The 18,491-nt window shown below is 46.8% G+C and overlaps 1 protein-coding gene across 1 annotated transcript in view; it reads left to right on the forward strand.

Moving 5' to 3' along the window:
- The window catches only part of LOC117348656 (threonine--tRNA ligase 2, cytoplasmic-like), a 68,406-nt gene that overhangs the window by 22,681 nt on the left and 27,234 nt on the right, over positions 1-18,491 (forward strand). Inside the window, exons 6-10 of the mRNA XM_033921007.1 lie at positions 3,518-3,635; positions 11,701-11,765; positions 13,698-13,776; positions 14,320-14,466; positions 15,530-15,628. Of these exons, the coding sequence (XP_033776898.1) occupies positions 3,518-3,635; positions 11,701-11,765; positions 13,698-13,776; positions 14,320-14,466; positions 15,530-15,628 (508 nt within the window). The remainder of the gene's footprint in view (positions 1-3,517; positions 3,636-11,700; positions 11,766-13,697; positions 13,777-14,319; positions 14,467-15,529; positions 15,629-18,491) is intronic.

The raw sequence follows: 18,491 nt of genomic DNA on the forward strand, positions 1-18,491 counted from the left end.
ACTTTGTTAAAAGTTTTCTGAAAATCTAGAACTGGTTCACCTTTATCCACATGTTTATACATGCCTTCAAAGAAATAAAGCAAATTGGTGCGGCAAGACTTTCCTTGACTGAAACCCATGCTGATTCTGTCCCATTAAATTATGTCTATCTTTGTGTTCTGTAATTTTATTCTTTATAATAGTTTCCAATATCTTGCCCGGTACTGAAGTCAGGATTAATAGTCTGTAAATTTCCCGGATCACCTTGGAACCATTTAAAAAAATTAGCTTTACATTGGCCATCCTTCAGTCTTTAGTATTACAGATAGTCATTAACAATAACAGCAGATCAGCAATTTCATATTTTAGTTCTTTTCAGTACTCTGGGATGTATACCATCTGTTCCAGGTGATTTATCACTCTTTAACTTGTCAATTTGTCTCAATACATCTTTTAGGTTCACTGAGATCTATCTTTTAGTTCCTCCACATTGTTATCCTTGTAAGAGATCTACCTGTACCAGGAATGGGTTTTGTCTTCTCCTATAAAGACTGAAGTGAATTATTCATCCATGAGTGCCCCTTTTATTCCTTTGTTATCTAATGGCCCCATAGCTTCCCTCACAGGCTTCCTGTTTCTGATGTAATTGAACAGGTTGTTACTGTGAACTTTTGCCTCTGTGCAAGTTTCTCTTCATATGCTCTTTACCATTCTTTACTAGTGCTTTGCATCTAAATTGCCAGTGCTTATGTTACATCTTACTTTCTTCATTTGGGTCTCTTTTTTCCATACTTTGAAGGATGTTCTTTTGGCTCTAATAGCTTCTTTCACTTCACCTTTTACCTATGCTGCTATTTCTGTACTTTATATACTACCCTATACATTTGGAGGGGCATCATCGAAAGAAACGTCATAAGTCCATTTTTGCCCAAGTCGTCCAAAGTCAGACACAGCTTAGGACACATTTTCAAAAAATACATCCAATATATATATATTATATATATTTTGAAAATCGTCTAACTATACGTCCAGCCGTCCGATCGTTCAAGCTGCTAAATCGTCCATCTTTATACCACATTTTTGTCCAAATATTCGTCCAAGTCAAAAACGCCTAGAATAATCACTGTTGGACGTGGGAGGGGTCAGCAAAGTGATTGACTGGACACCCAAACATAGCACTTGAATAGTGGGGTACCTTACAGGGCACTGCTGTGAACTTCACAAAAAGGGTGCCCCATAAACATCTCACTACAGCTCCCTTATAGGTCATGGTGATCCCCCCAAAACGTACTATACCCACCTGTCTACAACCCCAATAGCCCTTATGGCTGCAGGAGCCACTTGTATGGCAGTACAAAAGAGTTTGGGGTGTGCACATGTTTCACCATGAATGCAGTGGCTTATGGGCCTGAGTCCTCCTATCCATGGGTCTCTAACCCACCCTCAAGACGACTTAAGCTGCCTCTGTGCAGCTCTACTAGGCTTTCCTATGGCAGGTTGCCTGGTCTGATGTTCTGGAGGCAGATGTTTAAAGTTGAAATTATGATTTTTATGGGGGGGGGAATCGGTGATCACTGGGTTAGTGTGTGGGGGTCTGCACTGTGTTTGCAGTGCTTATCTGGTCACTTTATATAGATTTTTGTGACTTAGACCATGTTTTAAATGGTCTAAGTCACAACATCCAAGTTCCATCTAGGCTGTGTTGTAAAACTTTCAGTTATATATTCAGTACGACTAAGTCTAGCACGGCCCACGGCCTGCCCAAATCCCGCCCTCGACACTCCTTCAATGCCCCGTTCAGCTCTGGTTGTTCAGCAGCACTGGGAAGGCCTAGGTCGTTTGTAAACACGTCCAAAACCGTTTTGATTATCGGCACTTGGATGCCTTTCGTTTATGATCATCCAAGTGCTGGCTTAGGCTGGTTTTTGGACGTTTTTCTCTTTCGATTATGAGCCCCTAAGTTTTTTTTAAAGGTTATTTACAGTCAAATAACTTAGTCAAACAGTAATAAAATCCCTCATAAAAATTAATGGTCTATAAAATTGAATGCTGATGATAAAAAGCTAGGTTTTCAACATCTTTGAAAGGCAAGGTATCCTAACTGATCAGAAATTACCTGATGCAATGTATTCCACAAAGATGGTCCTACATATCAAGATGCCCTTTTTCTCGTAGTTGTTAAATGGATACATTGCAAAGAAGGACATTCAAACAAACTATGTAGAGAGGAACATAGCACTCAATCGTGACTTAGGGCTGGATTCTCAAAACTTAAGGTTGCCTTTAACGCGGTCGCTAAACCGGTTTAAACTTGTTTAATATGCAAGTATTTTAGTGGTGGATTAACAAAACTGCTTACCGAGGTCTTTTCCAAGTTTTCTAGCAGTCTCTGATACTGCCATGCAAATGTAGTACAATGAGGTCATTAATTTTAAAATGAGCACTCTGATTCTGTATCATCACCGAGTGATTTCCTAACTTCGTTGTGCCACATTTGTGGTCAAAATTGCCAACAGGTCTTAGCTGTTGTAGCCTTACTTTCTGATCAGTGTCTGAGCACTGATTGGCTCAGGCACTGACAGGAAGTAAGGTTTGACAGCTCAGACCCCCCTCCCATGCAAATTTAAAATAAAAAAATTACAAACTCCAAATCGAAGATCAGCAGGAGAGATGCCCACTCTCCCGCCAAGCTCGTACAACCTCCAGACACCCACCCCTGGCAGCAGGAGAGATGCCCACTCTCTCCCACTGTGCTCGCACAATCCCCCCAACTCTACCACCCCCTCCCACCATCGCTCAACCCCCCCACGACAACTCCCCCTCTGCCCCTGATCCTCCCTACCTTGTTCAGGAAGTCCAGCCAGAGGGATGCCTACCCTCCAGCTGGCAGGCCCATCTCTTACAAAAGGGCAGCCTTGCCCTTCCTGGTGCATCCTAGAGCTCTGATTGGCCCAGGTTGGTTAAGACCCCTCTTTTGGGAGGTTCCTTCGGCATCTGGGCCAATTGGAACTTTAGACCCCCTTCATGGATGCCCCATAGTGAGGCCTAAGGCTTTGATTGGCCCAGGTTGCTTGAGGCCCCTCCTACTAGATCAATTTCTACCATTCATCCTGTCACTGCCTTTCAACATAACTATGTGGCCCCCCAAAATCACTTGCAGAATTGGTAAGCAAGTCCTTCTTGCAGGTGTGGAAGTAGGAAGTTAGTTTGGAGGAGCTGCAGGAAGGCTTTCAGGGCCAATGGATGAAGCCTGCTTCCATTGTAGATGCTGCCCACAACCCAGGCAAGTACAGTAATGCTGGACCAGTTTACTCAGATTAAAATTGTCCAACAGTCCCTAGTAAAAACTAAAGCAATGGATTGAAAAGCTACTTCTTTAGTAAAGTTTCATTAGTCAGGAACCTAGTTCCAAATTTAAGGCAAAAATAAGTATGTTGGGGATTTAAAGAGGCTTGTGAAGGGTTCAACTTACATGAATTTGGTGACAGAAAACCACCTGGCACACACACACTTATTTTTCTCTTTCTCTCTTATGTAGAGGTGTATCCTGTAATGAATTCCCTGCGCTAGAAAGCATGTGTAAGAGCATAATTAAGGAGAAGCAGCCCTTTGAGAGGCTTGAAATTAGCAAGGAGGTTCTGCTGGAAATGTTTAAGGTAATTTTAATTGAAACCAATAATGATGTGCTTTTTTAAAATAAATTTAGGGGTTGATATTGAAAGTGAGAAGCAGGAGAGGCTTAATAGGCTAGTGGCACTGAATAGCCCTCTAACCACCTAAACTGAAATCAGGTATGTTGTAGGTGGTACAGGGGTGGAGTTGGCACATATTTAGTTAAGTACTGATATCCAGCATTTAACTGGATAAGGCAATGGTCTTCACTAATTATTAAGTCAGGGCCATTTTGGATCCAAAAAAAGCTGAAAGAGAGCCTTCAATATCGTCCTTTGTGGGTCTGTGACACTTGACCAGTGTGTGTCAATGACATCCATCCCCACCAGCCCATCCTCAAACATTTCATTTGGTGCATCCTCAAGAAGGATTGCATTTCCAAATGCATTCTCTTTGTCTATTAAGAAATGTCTTGTCTTTCAAACATGTGACTCCTCTCCCCATCCACTTCCCCATTTTTGTTATAAGTATGGTTAGAGAGACAGACAGTAGCAGAGACCCCCCCCTCCTGAAAGATGATGGGGGGGATTCAGACACACACAGGATAAATGATGCCCTAGGGCCCAGGCAAAGGGGTGGGAAGCAATTAATCTCTGATCTACCTGCCTGCTTCCCCTCACACCCTCCCAACACACACAACCACGTTCCTCTTCAGATGACACACCTACACATGTGCATACCAGCAATAATAGGGTGTTTTTGAATCCCCTTTTCACAGTAATTTTTTCTCCTAGGAAGTGGGAAGCAGGATGAGCTACCACCAACATTGCCGATCTCAATTCACCGAGAAGATTTCTTTCTTAACATGCATTCTTACAATTTTTTTTCTGTCTGTGTTTTTTTGTTTAGGTCTTTAGGTCTCTTTACGTTGTTCTCATTGCAAATTTTAAATTTCACAGTGAGTGGGAGGGTTTGCAGAATTAACACTCCAGCAGTATGACAGAATAACATCCCAGGCTGCTCCTTTTGACCTTGGGCAAGTAACTTAATCCCCCATTGGCCCAGGTACATTAGATAGAGTGTGAGCCTGCCAGGACAGATAGCAAAAAAATGCTTGAGTACCTGAATGTATACCACTTATTTACCACTTATAAGTGGTATATAAATTCTAAAAATGCTTTCAATAGAGGGGGGGGCTCAGTTTCTTAAATATGTTGTCTTGGATGGTGGATCTTTAACATCTTGGGTCTTTAGTGTCTTTAGTTTTGGTTGTGAAAATAGTCTAGTTCCTTTCTACAAGCTGCTTGTTGTTTCTTCTTTTAAATACAGCTGTGCCTTCAGTTGAAATGTTATTAAAGTGGGATTTGTTTTCTTTGTGATGTCTGTTTGTATTGAGCCAAATCAATAAAGTGGAAAACAGAGTTTTGATCGCACTGATCACCCTGCAAAACTTATTAACAGTGCTATAAAAACTCTTTTTTTTCTTGGTGTTTGTATTGAACAGCATTTTAGAAAAGATTCACAAATTGGAATAGAGATGTCCAGGCTGGAATGTCCAAAATGCTGCCAATGTAGATCCTTTCTAAGATGCATGCTAGCATGAACATCCCAGTGGAAGCTCTGTGGAGTGTTAGGACTTATTTTAGAAATGCAGACATCTCAGATTCTTCACTATGTGGGGAATGTCAGATGCAGATGTTGAAGTGCTGAACAATTATGTACCTGTGGCAGTGAATCCAGATCGTAAACTCCATTATCCAAGGCAAGCAGGCATGATATTCTCACATGTGGGTGACGTCATCTACGGAGCCCCGATGCGGACAGCATTTCAAGCAAACTTGATTGAAGATTCAAGCTTGCTGGCTGCACCACGCATGTGTGCCTCCTGCTCCACTAGAGGGCGCATCCCCTCCTCGTGGTCTCCAGTTCGATTTTTTCCGCTGTGCTAAGAAGACACTTTTTTTCTTAGCGCTGCCCCAGTGCCTTCTTTGCACCGCGATTTATTATAATTTTTTTTCCTTTTTTCGTCGATAAAAGTCGCGGTGCTTAACAAAATTTTTTCTTCCTCCTCATCGCGCTTTTCGCGCCCTTTTTCTTGCGATCCGGGGGCTCCTGGATCGCCGCGACCGCAAGGCCTGATTGGCCGCGGCCGTCTGGATGTCCCGGCCCATTACGGGCTTTAAAAAGTGCACCGGGTGCGAGCGTCTTCTATCTCTCACAGACCCGCATCGCTGGTGCATCCTTTGCCTGGGGGCCGATCATCCAACAGAAACTTGCCCCCGGTGTGCTAACTTCCAACAGCGGGCGCTCCGACGACGACGGGCCCGCATGGCGGAACTATTTGCTACCGACCAACCCTCGACCTCGGCCTCGATCGGCCCCGGCCTCGATCTCGGCCTCGAGTACATCAGCCCCGCCTCGGGACTCGACTTCGAAGGCCTCGAGCTCTCAGAAGTCCTCTGCCCCGGGTAAGTCCCCTCTTCCTTCCTCAGGTTCCACATCGTCGAAGAAGCCAACCTCGGGGACAATGGCCGGACAGAGTGGGAACTCCTTACCCACGGCCCCGGCGAAAACCCCGAAGACCTCGGAACGTGCCTCCACCACTTGGGAATGCTCCGAAGCGAGATCGCCCCCGGTGGAGAGCACAGCGGCCTTGGACATGCCATCGATGCTGTCCGTGCCAGTATTCCAGGAACTGCTCCGGGCAATGATCACAACGGAGCTATCCGCTGCCATGGCTCACCTTCAACCGGCCTCGGCCTTGACCTCACGCGCGCCGGACCAGCCTGAGCAACACGCCGAGACCCCTCGAGGTAAAGTGCGCCGTTCTCGTCGCCTCTCCTCTTCATCGGATTCCTCTCCGAGGCATTCGAGGTGCACGTCCCCGGCGGAGCGCCGCGGGGCGAAACGAAAATCGAGACACCTCTCTAAGAAAGCCTGGAGTTCCCCTCCGGCTTGAGGGCGCACCCCCTTGACTCGATCGTGGGGGCCGCTAAGGGTTACCGAGCTATCTCTCACCAACCCACAGCTCCTATTGACTCCCCCTCGGTCCGGGGCTCCGGTCCGAGGCCCAAGGCTTTCGCCGAGGGAGTCCGGGGAGGGATCCCCAACCAGACATCGGTCGGTACCCAGAACCCCGGCGTCGTCCCCGAGGGGCTCCCTGAGACGACGCAGGTCCTTGACCCCGAAGCGCTTCCACAGCGCGTCTCCGGTATCGGACCGAGGGTCTGAGCGAGAATTCCGCTATTCGAGGGAGGCTTCTCCTTCCTTCTTGGCCAAACGGAGGTCTCGGTCACCGTCCCCGCAAGGGGCCATGGGACCCCACCGACCATCCTTCACGAGGTTCGTCCAGGACATGGGACGTGCCCTTGACTTGGACTTACAATCTGACTCAAGGTACTCCAAGGAATACCTGGCGGAGCTGGATATGCCTTCCCCGCCCCGAGAGTCCCTCCGGCTACCACTGAACCCGGTACTCGGGCAGACCCTTATCAGGAACCTCGAAACTCCTTACATGGTGACGGCGGTCCCATCTAAAATGGAGTCTAAGTACCGGACGGTACCTTACCCGGGGTTTGAGCAACCACAGCTGTCCCACCAATCCTTACTGGTGGAGTCTTCTCTAAAAAAAAGCTCACCCCTCTAGGGTGTCCGCGGCGGTCCCTCCTGGACGCGAAGGCCGGACACTGGACAAATTCGGACGCCGGTTGTATCAGAACTCTATGATGACCGCTAGAGTCCTGAACTACGCCTTTACTTTTTCCTCCTACATCAAACACCTCATTGGGCGGCTTGCCTCCTTCTCGGAGAGCTTACCCACCCCTCACCAGACAAAGTTCGGCCTCCTCCTCGAGGATTTTTCCAACCTCAGACTGCACTTGTTCCATGCCGCTTATGACGGCTTTGAACTGTCTTCCAGGGTCGCAGCCTTTGCGGTGGCCATGCGCTGGCTGGCATGGCTACGACTCGTCGATATGGACCCTAACCTGCAAGATCGGCTAGCCAACCTCCCTTGCGTCGGGAAGAAGCTCTTTGACGACACCATCGAGGCTGCTACGAAACGGTTGTCGGAACACGAACGTTCCTTCGCGTCTCTTGTCCGGCAGAAGCCTAAACCACAGGCCTCTCGCCCTTTCCGGGGATTACCTCGCCGCTACCCCCAGAAGTCCACACTGGCCTTTTCCAGACCACCGCCGCGACGCCCCCAGGCTCACTCTAGGGCTCCACCAAAGTCACAGCCCACGGCGCAGGCGAAGCCGTCTCCGTCTTTTTGATGGAATGAGCGGACGGGGGCGGGCCCCCTCCGCACCTCCACCGGGCCTCCTCCCCATCGGGGGCCGCCTACGAGCCTACTACCCTCACTGGAAAGCCATCACGTCGGACTCATGGGTCCTTGGCATGATCTCATCAGGGTACTCGCTCAACTTTCGGGAGGTACCCCCCGACAGCCCACCGAGTGCGTGTCCTCCAAATCGAGCGCAGTTGCCCCTCCTCCTCTCCGAGGCACAGGACCTCCTCCGCCTGCGGGCGGTGGAGCCGGTCCCCCAAAATCAAAGGGGCCAAGGGATTTACTCCCGCTACTTCCTGGTACTGAAGAAGACGGGAGACCTGCGCCCGATCCTGGACTTGGCGCCTGAACAAGTTTCTGGTACGGGAAAAGTTTCGGATGCTTTCCCTTCCGATCCTTTACCCCTTGATCAGCGAAGGCGATTGGCTCTGCTCCCTCGATCTGAAGGAGGCCTACACCCATGTTCCGGTGCACCCTGCTTGCCGCAGGTTCCTGCGCTTTCAGTTGGGGGACCTCCATCTGCAATATCAGGTCCTCGTCCCCCCGAGTCTTCACGAAGTGCCTCGTAGTAGTCGCGGCTACCTTGCGCTCCCAGGGTCTGCAGGTATTCCCCTACCTGGACGATTGGTTGATCAAAGCCTCGACCAGGGAGGGGGGTATCTCAGCGACCCAACAGACTATTACTGCGCTTCAGTGTCTGGGGTTCGAGATAAACTTCCCAAAATCCCAGCTATGCCCCTCTCAGTCCCTACAATTCATCGGGGCCGTGCTGGACACGGTCCGTCTGCGCTCCTTCCTCCCTCCTCAGCGTCGGGAGGCGTTGGTAAATCTGAGCCGACAAGTCTCGAGATCGACCACCGTCTCGGCACGACAGATGATGACGCTCCTCGGCCATATGGCCTCCACAGTCCACATTACCCCGCTTGCCTGCCTCCATCTGCGGTTACCACAGTGGACCTTGGCATCACAATGGCGACAGGATCGGGACCCGATCTACCGCTACGTGACAGTGACTCCTTCCTTGCAAAGATCGCTCCGTTGGTGGGCCGACTCTTCGAATCTTTCCAAGGGTTTGCTCTTTCTCGCCCCGCCACACCACAAGGTCCTAACCATGGACTCGGAGTACGCTTGGGGGGCTCATGTAGACGGTCTACACACGCAAGGCCTGTGGACCACAGAGGACCGTCACTGCCACATCAACGTGCTGGAGCTTCGGGCCATTTACCTCGCCGCGGTGGCCTTTCAGCATCTGCTTCACGACTGGGTGGTTCTCGTCCGCACGGACAACCAGATGGCGATGTACTACGTAAACAAGCGAGGGACGGGGTCTTGGCCCCTCTGCCAGGAGGCCTTACGGCTCTGGGAGTGGGCGGTCTCCCAAAACATCTCCCTTCGAGCGGTTTACATCCAAGGGGAACAAAACTGCCTGGCGGACAGGCTCAGCTGCCTCCTCCAGCCACACGAGTGGTCCCTGCACTCTCAGGTGCTGCGACAGGTGTTCGATACGTGGGGGATTCCCCAGATAGATCTGTTCGCCTCCCCCGACAATCAAAAACTGCCTCTCTTCTGTTCAAGGATATACTCCCCGGACCGTCTCGAGGCCGATGCCTTCCTCCTAGATTGGGAGGGAAAGTTCCTCTATGCGTTCCCACCGTTTCCTCTGATTCTGAGGATGCTGGTCCATCTAAAATCTCTGAGGGCCACTCTGATCGCTCCTCGATGGCCCCGCCAGCCTTGGTTCTCCCTACTACTTCAACTCAGTGTCAGGGAACCTCTGCTTCTGCCTGTCTTTCCCTCTCTGCTATCTCAGAGTCGGGGTTCACTGTTACATCCCAATCTTCAGTCTCTTCATCTGACTGCTTGGTTTCTTTCCCCTTGACTTCCTTCCCTGTATCTCAGTCGGTCAGGGAAGTGTTGGAGGCTTCTCGGAAGGTCTCGACTAGACTCTGCTATTCTCAGAAGTGGACTAGATTCTCGTCCTGGTGCTCCTCTCACCGCCAGGACCCGGTGTCGGTCCCTGTGTCCTTGGTTCTGGAGTATTTACTCCATTTATCTCACTCTGGCCTGAAGACCAATTCCATTCGAGTCCATCTCAGCGCCATTGCTGCCTTTCATCAGCCCCTGGAAGGGAAGGCTCTTTCACTCCATCCCTTAGTTTCCCGTTTCATGAAGGGGCTCCTGAATGTTCATCCTCCCCTCAAACCGCCTCCGGTGGTTTGGGATCTCAATGTGGTTCTAGCTCAACTGATGAAACCTCCATTTGAGCCTATGGATAAGTGTCATCTTAAGTTCCTCACTTGGAAAGTGATCTTCCTACTCGCTCTCACTTCTGCTCAGAGGGTTAGCGAGCTGCAGGCCTTGGTGGCGGACCCACCTTTCATGGTATTCCACCATGACAAGGTGGTCCTCCGCACTCACCCTAAGTTTTTGCCTAAGGTGGTGTCTGATTTTCATCTCAACCAATCCATTGTTCTACCTGTGTTCTTCCCCAAGCCCCACTCTCATCCCGGAGAGGTGGCGCTTCACACTCTTGACTGCAAGCGGGCGTTTCAAGTTTCAAGTTTATTAGTTTTTCATATCCCGATCATAAAGCAACGCACCTCCAACGCACCCAGTCTCATCGGACGGCCCCCCAGTTGTTTTTGTCCTTCGACCCTAACAGGTTGGGGCGCCCAGTTTCCAAGCGCACCCTGTCCAACTGGTTAGCTGCTTGTATTTCTTTCTGCTACGCTCAGGCTGGTCTCGCGCTGTACGGTCGAGTTACGGGACATAAGGTCCGAGCGATGGCAGCTTCGATAGCTTTCCTCAGGTCCACGCCTATCGAGGATATCTGCAAGGCTGCCACGTGGTCTTCGGTTCATACTTTCACCTCACACTACTGCCTGGATACACTGTCCAGGAGTGATGGCCGGTTTGGCCAATCGGTCTTACATAACCTATTCTCTTGAATTGCCAACCTCCCTCCATCCCTTATCAGTTAGCTTGGAGGTCACCCACATGTGAGAATATCATGCCTGCTTGTCCTGGGATAAAGCACAGTTACTTACCGTAACAGGTGTTATCCAGGGACAGCAGGCATATATTCTCACAACCCGCCCACCTCCCCGGGGTTGGTTTCTTTGCTGGATATGTGAACTGGGGAGGAGTGTGTGGCGCAGTGGTTGGATCTACAGTCTCAGCACCCTGGGGTTGTAGGTTCAAACCCCGCTGCTCCTTATGACCCTGGGCAAGTCACTCAGTCCTCTATAGCTCCAGGTACGTTAGATAGATTGTGAGCCCACCGGGACAGATAGGGAAAATGCTTGAGTACCTGATTGTAAAAACCGCTTAGATAACCTTGATAAGCGGTATATCAAATCCTAATAAACTTGAAACTTGAATAACGAGACCACGAGGAGGGGATGTGCCCTCTAGTGGAGCAGGAGGCACACATGCGTGGTGCAGCCAGCAAGCTTGAATCTTCAATCAAGTTTGCTTGAAATGCTGTCCGCATCGGGGCTCCGTAGATGACGTCACCCACATGTGAGAATATATGCCTGCTGTCCCTGGATAACACCTGTTACGGTAAGTAACTGTGCTTTCCCCCCTCACCTTCCCCAGATTGCAGATCCTTTCTCTCAAATGCATTCCCAAACCTGACCTCCCCCCCCACACTCCCTGGATTCTCCTCTATGTTTGATAATATAAATTACTGAAAGATTTTAAGATATGTGACATTTGTGAGATTGGTCGTTCAGCTGCAGCCATCATAGGAGATCACTAGTTTTTGTGATTTAAAGCTCAGGTTTTCCTTATCATGTATGTGTGTTTTTTTTCCATAGTACAACAAATTCAAATGTCGAATTCTGAATGAGAAAGTTGACACACCAACTACAACAGTATACAGGTAAATCATGCATCCTTTGTTGTCTTTGAAAATACTGATAATAATTTGTTTATTTTCACTCAATCCATTGATTACCAGCAATCCATCCCTTTCCTGTTATGTATGCCCACAGCAGGTTGTGAAATGCCACTGAAAAAAACACAGGAGATTTCCCTTTTGGGAATGATCAGAGGTACAGGGATTTTTCTTCTCTTTGGGGTGAGATTTAATAGTGACTTTGCCTTTGCCCTTTGGGAAGGAGAAATTTGGGTTGGAAGATGTCTTTTGTTTTACAGTAATAGTTTAATGTTTTATTGCATTGTTAGTATTATGTGAACTGCTCTAAGTTCTGTTTTGAAGGAGGATGGTATATACCGTGTTTCCCCGAAAATATGACCTAGTGCGTTTTTTGGGCCCAAAATTAATATAAGACACTGTCTTATTTTCAGGGTATGTACAAGATCATCTCTCCCTTCCTCTCCTTCACCCCAATTCTTCCTCTTTCCTTTCTCTCCCCCATATGTGCAGCATCTTTCCTCCCCTTCCTCCTATCCCTCTGTGCAGAAGAACCCTTGAGCATCCCTCCCTCCCATCTGAACTCCGCCGACCGCAAGTGAGACCTATATACCTTCATCCAAAGCAGTGTCGGGCTGGCAGCACTCTAAACAAGCTGCTTTGGCCTTGTCCGCCGAGGAATTCTCTCTGCCATGTTAAAAATGACATCTTCCCCTCGCCCAACTCATGTTTTTATTGAGATGGCATTTGTGAATTGAGGTTATTGGGTCTTCAACTTAGGAGTAGTGTTACAATGCGGAGTTCGGAGTTTACAATGAAGTTAACACTTGAAGATGTACAGGGAGAACGCTATCAAAAACATGGATGACAGCAATCTCTGTGTCTGCTCCACAGTTATGAAATGCACTAACTGGTTCTTTGAGGTGCTGTCAAGACTTGAAAGCTTTTAAGAAACTTTTAAAAACTCAATTGTTAGAGCATATTTGTAGACATGCTATATGTTGTCTGCTTTTGATTTGAACATAAGCATAAGAACATAAGCATTGCCTCTGCCGGGTCAGACCAGGGGTCCATCGTGCCCAGCAATCCGCTCCCGCTGTGGTCTCCCAGGTCCATGACCTGTAAGTGATCCTTTACCTAAATCATGTATTCCCTATTCATTTTAGTGTCCTGTATAGTTACCCTCTATCTGTATCCTTCAATCCCCTGCACCTTCAGGAAGTCATCCAATCCTTTTTTGAAACCCAATATTGGGTCTGTAGAATGTGACAGTTGTGATATTATATTGTTGTATTGAAATAATATTATATATGTTATCGCTGTAATCCACTTAGGTTTTTAAATGGAATAAAAAAATGTTAAAATAAAAAAAATGTACTTTTTCATGGAGAGGATGATGCCTGGAATGTCCGCCCTTTGGAGGTGATGGAGATGAAAATGATGAGCACAAAGGAAAGAGAATGGAATCAGAACAAATTGGCCAATTCAGTAGTTGAGAAATAAACCTATTGTTAGGCGGATATCTGTGGTCTGTGTGCTGATTATGGCTAAATAGGCTGGAGCAGACTTCAGTGGAATCCAGTAGCTGAAAATTACCCCAGTGCCAGGTGGATTTCTATGGTCTGTGCCCTGAAAATGGCAAGGACAGCTCATGTCTTATACTGTATACTAGGAGTTTATCTAGTTATTTGGGATAACAGCGTTTGTAAGCTGATTTCCAGTTCTTTTTCCTATTTTAACTTCAGGAAATTGTTAAAAAACCTGTCTCTTTAAGCAAAACTTTTAGCATCTGAACTGTTATATCCCTGCGTATGCGCAGTCTTCTTTATTTGTAAACCGTACAGAGCTGCAAAGTTTTAGCGGTATACAAGAGTATGGTTATGTTATGGATTCACCATGTAGGTCTTTATCTGCTTATGCTTATGGCATCTTTTATAGGTGTGGCCCTCTGATTGATCTTTGTAAAGGCCCACACGTGAGGCATACTGGCAAAATTAAGGCCTTCAAAATATATAAGGTAAGGATACAATCTTGCATATTGAACATACTACATAATAATTATTTGTGGTGTCATGCCCTGTGTTGTCTTTAGAGGGCATTTTTTAGAAGCAATCTACCCGGATTAATTGATTATTTGAAAGTTGCCCAGCTCTTGCTTGGCTAAATGTACATGTGGGGATCAATGTGTACTTCAGCCAGGTAAAAAGTAGGCAGACCTGAGGGAGAGAAATCTTTATGCATATGTTTACATATTCAAATCTGTAGACAATATTTTCAAGGGAGAAGTACCCGCAGAAAAAGCTGTGCAGGACTCTGCAGGCATATCTTCCTGGGTTGATTTTTAAAAGGGAAAATTTGCCTATACATGGTACTGCCACACCATATAGGATTATAATCATGGCAAATTTTATTTATCTCATTTTGGGATTCTTTTGTGCAGTAGTAGTTTGTTCCAAATGGACGTAGAATACAACTGAAATGAAAAGAAAATATGTTGTATTTTTGTTGATGATGATTGTGGTTTTTTTTGGGTTTTTTTGGTTTTTTTTTAAACTATCAGAATTCATCCACGTATTGGGAGGGCAGGTCAGATATGGAGACACTGCAGAGAATCTATGGAATTTCTTTTCCTGACACTAAAATGATGAAGGAATGGGAAAAATTTCAAGAAGAGGCTAGAAATCGTGATCATAGGAAAATTGGGAGGGTAAGTATGGTTGCCAGTGTTATTTTATGGAGGGAGGGAGAAGGGACCAAGGAAGAGGAGGGGTTTGCTTACCAGCTCCAGATTAGGTTGATCCAGTTCTGGTTTTACATAATTGCAGCTCTGATTTTTCTTTTGCATTCTTTATGAAAAGTAAAACTTCAGGCTAGGTAAAAGCAGGACGGTTCTGTACCTCTGAAGCCAGCTGGCAACCCTGATGGATATTGGTTGGGTAGTGTTCTGGTCAGCTATTAGATTGTGATAAGTTTGCCACAGATAAATTACATGTTGTCCAAAATAGTTTGTAACCAGGCATAAGAATAGTTTATTTTGGTTAGAAAGTAGATATACACATATTTTCATATTTTAGGTTTTTTTTTTAATCCTTTGTTGTTCTACTTCCCTGTGTAATATGGTACCCCTGTATCTCTGTGTGTTTATATAAAATCTGTCGTGTCATCCACAGCAGCAGACAATAATATTAAAATTCATGTGTATACAAGCTTTATTTTAAATGTCCTTTGAAGTATTTCTAAGGTTAGGTACATTGGACAGATTGTGAGCTCACTTGGACAGATGGGGAAAATGCTTGAGTATCTGTATGTAAGACTGCTTTAAATGTGGTTCTGTAACTACAAAAAGTCGGTATACAAGTCCCTATCCCTATAGACCAGGGGTGTCTCGCCTTTTGGCTTCCCTGGGCCACATTGGCCGAAAAAAATATTTCTGGGACTGCGCAAACGCTGCAGCAAGACAGAGGAGTGAGCCAGGAAGACGGTAAACACCCAGGGGCAACAGAAGAAAACACTGCATCACCCTCGACTGGGGCTGCACAAAATACTTCACAGGGCCGCAGGTTGGACACCCCTGCTATAGACTTTCTATCCTGCACTATATTGAATCTATATATTTGAGTTTGGATGAGAGAAGATGGGTTGGTCTTCATGGCTATTACCCACTTGCTCTTGGGACTCTTGAGGATTTTCAAGGCCCTTAAGAGCCTGAGATTCTACAGTGTCTGTGAAGCTTGAAGGAAATATGTAACTGAAACTGAATTTAATTTTAGGAACAAGAACTTTTCTTCTTCCATGACTTGAGTCCGGGGAGCTGTTTTTTCCTTCCCAGAGGTGCCTTCATTTACAATACCCTCATAGACTTCATAAGGGTAAGCCATCTTTTTATTTTTGTAAGATTTTTTATTGTCAGTTTATAAATCTGCTTCTTGCGATAGCTTTCAGCTTTTTTGCTTTCCTGGAGTGTCAGTTTACATATTTTGTTATCCTAATGTAGAGGCTCTCAACTCGGTCCTCAAGACACACCCAACTAGTCAGGCTATCAGGATATCTATAAAAAATATGCATGAGATTGATTTGTGTACACTACCTCCATTGTGTGCAAATCAGTCTCATGCATATTCATTGTGGATACTTTGAAAACCTGACTGGCTAGGTGTTTCTTAAGGACTGGGTTGAGAGACCTGTACTAATGATATCAAACACTTAGCAAACTATGATTTAAAATCCACTTAGACATGAAAATAAACATTAAGGCCCTTCTTCTCCCTGACTTTTTAATTCTTGAATATATCAACTTGAATATATCCTGTCATATTCTGAGAGATTGGAGAAGCTGGGTCTCTTTTCCCTGGAGAAGCGGAGACTTAGAGGAGATATGATAGAGACTTACAAGATCATGAAGGGCATAGAGAGAGTAAAGAGAGACAGATTCTTCAAACTTTCTAATAATAAAAGAACAAGAGGGCATTCGGAAAAGTTGATAGGAGACAGATTCAAAACAAATGCTAGGAAGTTCTTCTTTACCCAACGTGTGGTGGACACCTGGAATGCGCTTCCAGAGGACGCAATAGGGCAGAGTACAGCACTGGGGTTCAAGAAAGAATTGGACAAATTCCTACTGGAAATGGGGATAGAGGGGTATAGATAGAAGATTACTGCACAGGTCCTGGACCTGTTGGGCCGCTGCGTGAGCGGACTGCTGGGCACGATGGACCTCGGGTCTGACCCAGCAGAGGCATTTCTTATGTTTTTATGTTAGCACTCCTGCAACAAGGAAACTACTTCCCAGGGTTTGAAACTAAATATGCTGGGTTGCTCCTTATGTATTTACAAATCAGAACACCCATCTCAGTTTCAGATAGAAACCTGTAAAGCATGAACATAGAAACATGGTGGCAGATAAAGGCCAAAAAGCCCATCCGCAGTAACCATTATCTTTTCCTCTCTCTAAGAGATTCCACGTGCCTATCCCACGCTTTCTTGAATTCAGATACAATCTTTGTCTCCACCACCACCTCTTCTGGAAGACTGTTCCATGCATCTATCACCCTTTCTGTAAAAAAGTATTTCCTTAGATTACTCCGGAGCCTACCTCCTCTGCATCCACTTTGTCGGTACCGGTACATTCTGCTTCATCGGTATCCATGCCGATCTTAGCACCGGAACCGAGGTCCTTACACCAGGCTGTGCAAACTTCGGCACCAACACAGCCCTTAACATTTCCCGGTACCGCTTCTCTAAGGTTGGGTAAGTCGACTCGCAAAACTCGACACCTGGAACCTTCCACACCGGAGTCCCGGGATCGCAGCTTCCAAGTTAGGGATCTTGATCTGTGGGGTGACTCCAAAGAGCCTCTTCTCTCTGAGGGGGAGTGTTCATCGGCTGACGAGGATCCTTCTGTTTTGGATCCGTCCTCTAAGCCAGATGCAACCTCTTTCACCTCATTTCTGAAAGAGATGTGTGACTCTCTCTCTATTCCCTTGGAGGCTGAGTCCAAAAAATCCAAAACGTTTCTTGATGCACTGGATTTTGACCAGCCTCCAAGGGAATTTCTGAAATTGCCTCTCCATGATATCTTGAGAGAGACTTTTTACAAGAATCTGGAGACGCCTTTAACCATCCCAGGAGCCCCTCGTAAACTGGATTCCTTATATAAAGTCATCCCCATTCCTGGCTTTGACAAACCACAACTTCCACATGAGTATCTCTTGGTGGAATCCACTTTAAAGAAATCCACGGGAGCTAGTGTGTACGCCTCAGTCCCTCCTGGCAGAGAAGGTAAGGCCATGGATAAATTTGGCAAGAGGTTGTATCAGAATGCGATGTTGGCTAACAGGTCAGGGAATTATGCTTTTCATTTCTCGTTTTATCTAAAGCATCTCATACAAAATCTGACTGCTTTTGAAAAGTACCTCCCTAACCGCAAGAGATCTGCCTTTTGCCAAACTTCTTCATCTCTCCTACAACTTCGCAAATTCATGGTCCGGTCGATCTACGACACATTTGAGCTGATCTCTCGAGCCACGGCCATGTCGGTGGCCATGTAAGTGGGATACTCTCCTCAAAACAAAAAAGAAGACCCCACCAGCCCGGCCTTTTCGGCAGCAATCGGCCTACCAATGCCGCTATGTGGCTCGTCCTTTGCCACAGGCTCCTCAACAGCCTAGGCGTCAGTGACAACAACAAAGGCAAACCCCTAGGCCAGCACAACAACAACAGGTGAAGCCTCCTCCTCCACAAAGGTCTACCAACCCTTTTGACTTGGTTCTCCAGGGCATAGCCAGTGTTGTACCATCTGCCCCTCTTCCACGACCCATAGGAGGACGCCTTGCTTTTTACATAAGCCGTTGGGAAATCATCACCTCGGATCAGTGGGTCCTCAACATCATCCGCCACGGCTATTCTCTCAACTTTCAGACTCTTCCTATCCAAAGTCTGCCAAAAGAGTCTGCTTTGAACACTCCTCAGTCTTCCCTCCTTCTTCAAGAGGTTCAATCCCTCCTCCTTCTGAATGCCATAGAGGAAGTTCCTCTAGATCAAAAGGGGCAGGGATTCTACTCCCGTTATTTTTTAGTCCCCAAAAAAACAGGAGATCTCAGACCCATCCTAGATCTTCGCGATCTCAACAAATGCTTGGTCAAAGAGAAATTCAGGATGCTTTCTCTGGCCACTCTTTACCCTCTTCTCAATTAAGGCGACTGGCTATGCTCCCTCGATCTCAAAGAGGCATAT

The sequence above is a fragment of the Geotrypetes seraphini genome, chromosome 14, assembly GCF_902459505.1.
Source record: "Geotrypetes seraphini chromosome 14, aGeoSer1.1, whole genome shotgun sequence".
Lineage (NCBI taxonomy): Eukaryota > Metazoa > Chordata > Amphibia > Gymnophiona > Dermophiidae > Geotrypetes > Geotrypetes seraphini.